At 40.5% G+C, this 6,000-nt stretch overlaps 1 protein-coding gene across 1 annotated transcript; it reads right to left on the bottom strand.

Moving 5' to 3' along the window:
• Positions 1-4,622: 4,622 nt before the first annotated feature.
• Positions 4,623-5,559, bottom strand: LOC144266760 (olfactory receptor 5J3-like). The gene is made up of 2 exons (XM_077820259.1): positions 5,440-5,559; positions 4,623-5,408 (listed from the first exon to the last, which is right to left on the bottom strand). The coding sequence occupies exons 1-2, from the start codon at positions 5,557-5,559 to the stop codon at positions 4,623-4,625; spliced, it is 906 nt and encodes a 301-aa protein (XP_077676385.1).
• Positions 5,560-6,000: the final 441 nt, after the last annotated feature.

Below are 6,000 nucleotides of genomic sequence, written 5' to 3'. Positions count from 1 at the left end.
GGAAACTGAATTTCCAAGATTAACAGTCTTGGATTCCTTTTTTTTTTTTGTACAAGCCACAGAATACAGTTAAAACAAAGAAATCAGAGCTATGACACAGAGAATTCACTATTAATTCATCACTGGTTTATTGATAAGCACAAATCCCAATAATTATATTAACTGAGAACAAACCTTCCTGTTTATCATCCTTCTAAAGGCATCCTTCACCTCCTTGTTCCTCAAGCTGTAGATCAGGGGATTCAGCATGGTAATTATGATTATATAAAACAAAGAGATGATCTTGTCTGGGTCTGTGGTGTAGTCGGAACTGGGTTGTAAATACATGAAGATCAAAGTCCGGTAGAAAATTGTTCCGGCCATCAGGTGGGAGGCGCAGGTGGAGAAGGTTTTGCGTCTGCCCTTGGCAGAGTGGATCTTCAGAATGGCAATGAGGATGTACATGTAGGAGAATAGTACAATGAGAATCGTAGTCATGACCACTATAGTGGACAAGGTGAAATACACCGTGTTAGCGTTGTGGGTGTTGGAGCAGGACAGCTTAAGGATTGGGGGGATGTCACAGAAGAAATGGTGGATGACATTGCTTAAGCTGTCCTGCTCCAACACCCACAACGCTAACACGGTGTATTTCACCTTGTCCACTATAGTGGTCATGACTACGATTCTCATTGTACTATTCTCCTACATGTACATCCTCAAGAAAGGACCAAGAGCGAATCCTTCACACTCATTCTGACTCCCCTCGGCCTGAGCGGCCACAATGTACTTTTCATTCCCTATGCTGCCTAGCTGCAAGTTGGGCCTGGGCCCAGGCTCCCTCCTACCTGGAGCAACTCAGGCTGTCTGGTCCAATTAACTCCCCCTGGGCAAGGTGACAGGAAACAAAATGTGAGGTGCCTGGCTGCTCTATGGCATCCTGGAGGGGGAAGACCCCCCACACATGGAGACCCCAGAGCTCTGATTAAGATGAACGGGACTGTTAATACTTCTCAGAGCTATTGTTTTAGGCAGCCTGCAGACTCAGGCAGATGGCACTGCATTGGCTATGCATTGAAGGTCAATTCCACAAAGGGCTAGACACCTGAGGCCTATTTAATGAAAGTGGAGATTCTGGGCCACCATTCTGGAAGCAACAGGGTGAATTCCATGGCAAACTTTGTGACCACAGAATCACACTAGTGCAGAAGGACTTGTACTAGCTGAAGATTTATTTAAAGTTTTTTTTTTTCTGATGTTAAGGTGTCAAGAAGGTAGACATTTATCAGCTGAGAAAGATAAAATCACCTTTGTATGGTAGCATTGATCCAATATTGTGCTCTGATATTTTTCATTGAAACTGTATTAATACAAGATAAAAAAGAAGCCCCATGAATGGGGTTGGGTACTGGGTCAACTCTTGAATCCTGGAGGAAGCTGCATCTGAGTGTTCTTCTTTGGGTTTCTGTCCTCTCACTATTACTCACCATGGGCTAAACCCTATTATCCCTTGGCTCGAGTCTACCGAGCAGAGCTTAAGGGTAAGGCATTTCCATGGTGTAGAAAGGATCCTAACGACAGCTGGGCAAAATTCTTTGGCTGAAACTTTTTTTCAGAGAAAAATGCGGATTCAGCTACACCAGAATGTTTGCAAAATTGTTTTGGGTTCTTCGGGTGGGAAAAACATCAAATAAATTCATTTCCCCACTGACAAACCTTGCTGTTCAGTGTCCCACCTCTGCATGGAGGGGCGAAAGGACAGCTCCAAATCAGTGTTGGTGAGAACAGGGGCTTGTCTGCACTGGGAAGTTATTCCTGAGCAAGGTAATAGGTGAATGTAAGGCACTAGAGATATTCTGGAATAGCTCCTGGTATGGACCCTCTTAATCCACTGGATTAAACTAAACCGGAAAAAGAAAAGTGGCCACATAGGGAGTTACATTAGGTACCTGTAGAGTCAGTTTCTCATATCAACCAGCCCTAAAGCAATAGAATTGTATCACTGGTGAGAATAGGGCTAACCAGTAGATAGCAATGATGAGGAAAAAAAAATGTATGATCAAAAGAGCTGTGTGAATACCTGATTTCTTGGTTTGCTGGCTCTTCTGAGACAAAAAATGAAAAATTTAGTTTCTGGTTGACTCAAATTGATGTGTTTTTTTCAAAAATTTCAATTTTTTTGGCTGACTGACAAGTTGAATGAAATGTTTTGTTTGATCAGTTGCTGTTTTTCCAATTGTTATATTTTTTCATAAAATTAAAGTAAATTTTGAAACAAAGTCTTTTAAATGGGAAACTTAAACTATTTAGACCTTTTAGATTTTTCTGAGGTTTTAGTTCAAAGCAAAATAATTCAGCTCATTTGACACAAATTCATAAAATATTTCAGTTAACCCAAATCTGCGTTGCTCAGAAAAACAAGTATTTTGGCCCAATTTCCCCCTACCCCCCAGTTCTGCTGAACAATATGTCATGTTGCTCAGAGCAAAACTATCCCAATTCAATTTAGTCATGAGGCTCACATTTTCAACAGTGAGGGTGGTTAACCGCTGGAATGAACTACCATGGGAAGTGGTGGATTCTCCAGCTAGAGATGCTGTGAAATCAAGACCCAGTGGCTCTCTGGAAGACACACTTAATAAAACACAAGTTAATGGGTTTAATACAGAGGGTAACTGTATCAAAGTGTGACCTGAGTTACACAGTCAGACTAAATGATCTCATTGTCCCTTCTAGTTCCTAAAATATACGATCAATTTATAGCATTGCTGTTAGTAAACCTATAAAATCACTATATGGCATTGATAACGAGGAGCCCTGTGGCACCTTAAAGACTGACACATTTATTTGGGCATAAGCTACTGTGGACTGGAACCCAGAAGTGGGTTATAGCCAATGATAGCTTATGCCCAAATAAATGTGTTAGTCTTTAAGGTGCCACGGGACTCCTCATTGTCTTTGCTGAAATAGACTAACCCAGCTACCCCTCTGAAATATACGGCATTGGTGGGAGTAACATTACATGAACATTATTATTGATAGTACTTAATTAATTCATTAGAATTAGGCTTAATCCCAACCCCCTTCTGTTAGGTGCTGTACAAACATATAACAAAAAGACAACCTCTGGCCAAAGGAGCTTGTGATGTAAGCTTAAAATAAGAGACAAGTACAGATGGAGAACAGAAGGAGAGCAGAATAAGGTGACAAAAAGATGATTGAAAATAAAGCTGTATAACAAGTATAGAAAGCCTTGTCATAATTTGTTTTTTTTTATAATTTTAATTTTTTAATAATTTTAATTGATAATATCAATGTTTATTTTAAGCCTTTTTGTTTTAAATGCTTAAACCTTTACAGTCGCAGGAAATTATGGGGGATCAGACAATGGGAGGTCAGATATATTCTTTTTAATGACAGCCAACACTGAGATTCAAAAAGTTAAATCTTTGTAACTGTTAAAACACAAATTGTCAACATCACATGTCAAAATAAATATCCTTAAATCAAACTCTAGTACATTCTCAAGCAGTAATTTTTCTTACTCTTGCCTAGCTGTAAATTTCAATTATTGAAGGCAATATTTTTTTCATTGGTTTGTGTGCTTGTGGGGAAATCAACATTTACCAACATTTATTGAGAAAAGTCTATTCCTTCCAAGCCTAAGTATATGTGATAACACTGTTGAGAATAGATGTATATAGCACTGGTATGAATATAGATGTGATCAATATAAAGACAAGTGCAAAGTACTTCACTCTGGAAGGAAAAATCAAATGCACAAATACACTGTGGGGAATAACCAGCTAGGGAGAAGTGCAGCTGAGATGGATCTGAGAGTTCAAGCGGATCACAAGTTGAGTATCAGCCAACAATGAGATGCAGTTGTGAAAAAGGCTGTCTGGGGTTTATTACCATGAGTGTTGTATGTAAGACCAGGGCAGTAACTGTTTGGCTCTACTTGGCACTGGTGAGGCCGCAGTTGAAGTTCTGTGTCTAGGTTTGGGAGTCACACTTTAGAAAAGATGTGGGCAAATAGGAGAAAGTCCAGAGGGGACCAAGAAAAATGACAAAAAGGGTTTGCACAACTTGATTTATTAGTAAAGGTTTAAAAATAATTGGGCATGTCTTGTTTTGAGACAAGATGACTGAGGAGGGACCTCATAGGCTTCAACTACGTTAAGGGCTGTTATAAGGGGGTAGGAGATTAATTTTGTCAGACTCACAAAGTCCTTATGAGGCCCAGACACTAAAGAGAGCAAAAGTATTGAATTCTCATAGTGCAAGTTACATACTGAGCATTAATCAGAGCAACACATGAAGAAATTAAAGTTAGAGGCAAGTTTTATTTTATTTTAAATCTCAGATAACCTTTCAGGGCAGCATTTCAAATAGATTAATGGTCAAGAAACAAGGAAGGGTGTCTGTTGCAACAGCCACATAATGACAGGACATTAGGTAACATTGTTCCTCTAAAGCAATTGTAAAACATAATTTTCATATGCTACATCTGTTCTTTGAGTTTCATTTAATTCCTGTACAACATTTGAGATACACAAATGAAGGCAGTGACACATAGACGATACTCCTCTCCTTCTTCCAATTGTTCTTCTCAATTGACTGGAATTGTCATGGTGAACAAATTAGCTGAGAATGTTTTTCCAGTCTACCACTCTCTTAAGAGCATCCTTAATCTCCTTGTTCCTCAGGCTGTAAATAAGGGGGTTCAGCCTGGGGACCACCAGGGTATAAAACACAGCAGAGATTTTCTCCTGTTCCAGCGAGTAGGTGGAACTGGGTTGTATGTGGCTTAAGCTTACACGTCCATAGAGCATGGTGACAGCTGTCAAATGAGAGGTGGAGAAGGCTTTCTGCCTGCCCGTGGCAGAGTGGATCCTCAGGATAGAGAAGAGGATGTACAGATAAGAGATGATGACAATCAGGAGGGTGGACATGGCAATAACCCCAGAGAACATTATGAGGAAAATCTCACTGATGTGGTTATCAGAGCAGGCGACCTTCAGCAATGGGTTAGTGTCACAAAAGTAATGACTGATGACATTGGGCCCATAGAATGACAACTTCAGCAAGCCACATGTGTGGGTCAGTGAGTTCACAAGCCCCCCTACATATGAGCTGGTCACTAGATGAATACAGACTCTCTTAGATATAACAGCAGTGTAGAGCAGAGGGTTACAGATGGCTACATAGTGGTCGTACACCATCAGAGCCAGCAGGAACCCTTCTTTGGTCAAAAACATGACGAAAGAGAAGTGTTGGGCAATGCAGGCAGAGTAAAAAATGTTTTTACACCCCACTAAGAAATTCACTAGCATCCTTGGAGCAAAGACTAAGGAGTAGCAGAGGTCAACGACAGACTGGTTACTGAGGAAGAAGTACATGGGGGTATGGAGTCGGGGATCAACTACCTAATACGATCAACTACCTAATACCTAATACGATCATCCCGAGATTCCTCACCAGAGTAAGAACATAGATCACCAGGAACGCTGTGAAGAAGGGTATCCTGCATCCCAGGAGGATGAACTGGGTCAACATGCTGTGATTGCCCCCAGCCATTTATACAGGGGTACATGAAACCATACCTGTCGGGATAACAAGAGCGAGCAGCATGGAAGAAGGAAATTTCATGGCGTGAATTAAATTTGAATGACACCACCGGGCTTGAGTGTGGGTAGTGAATATCTGACAGGAAACCAGCTGCCGTGATGTCTGGGAAAAGTTTGGATGGACCTTTAGATTTACACTCACTTTTCATGAGGATTGAGCTTTTCAAGGCTGAGTAGGAGATTTTGACATCCAAGTCTCTGTAAATGTGACTGGAATTAGGCATTCAGTTCCCTGTAGGGAGTTTCCAGATTCATGTACATTATCACAAATTTTCCCCAATGAAATATACCTGGCATGTGTTTGAGTTTAGGAACTAGGTACTTTATATTGTCTGCTCACTGAGAGTAAATTAGAAAGCACTCATAATTTAGTTCATCCCAGATAATCCTT

Source organism: Eretmochelys imbricata, chromosome 6, assembly GCF_965152235.1.
Source record: "Eretmochelys imbricata isolate rEreImb1 chromosome 6, rEreImb1.hap1, whole genome shotgun sequence".
Classification (NCBI taxonomy): Eukaryota; Metazoa; Chordata; order Testudines; family Cheloniidae; genus Eretmochelys; species Eretmochelys imbricata.
The sequence above is the reverse complement of the archived record's forward strand: the minus strand, read 5'-3'. Positions and strand labels throughout refer to the sequence as shown.

Bases quoted from the DNA above. Each gene is read 5' to 3' on its own strand.
- LOC144266760 (XM_077820259.1), bottom strand. From the start codon at position 5,559: ATGGCTGGGGGCAATCACAGCATGTTGACCCAGTTCATCCTCCTGGGA. The intron at 5,409-5,439 runs GTATTAGGTATT...TGATCGTATTAG, and splicing joins TGAGGAATCTCGGGATGATC to GTAGTTGATCCCCGACTCCA.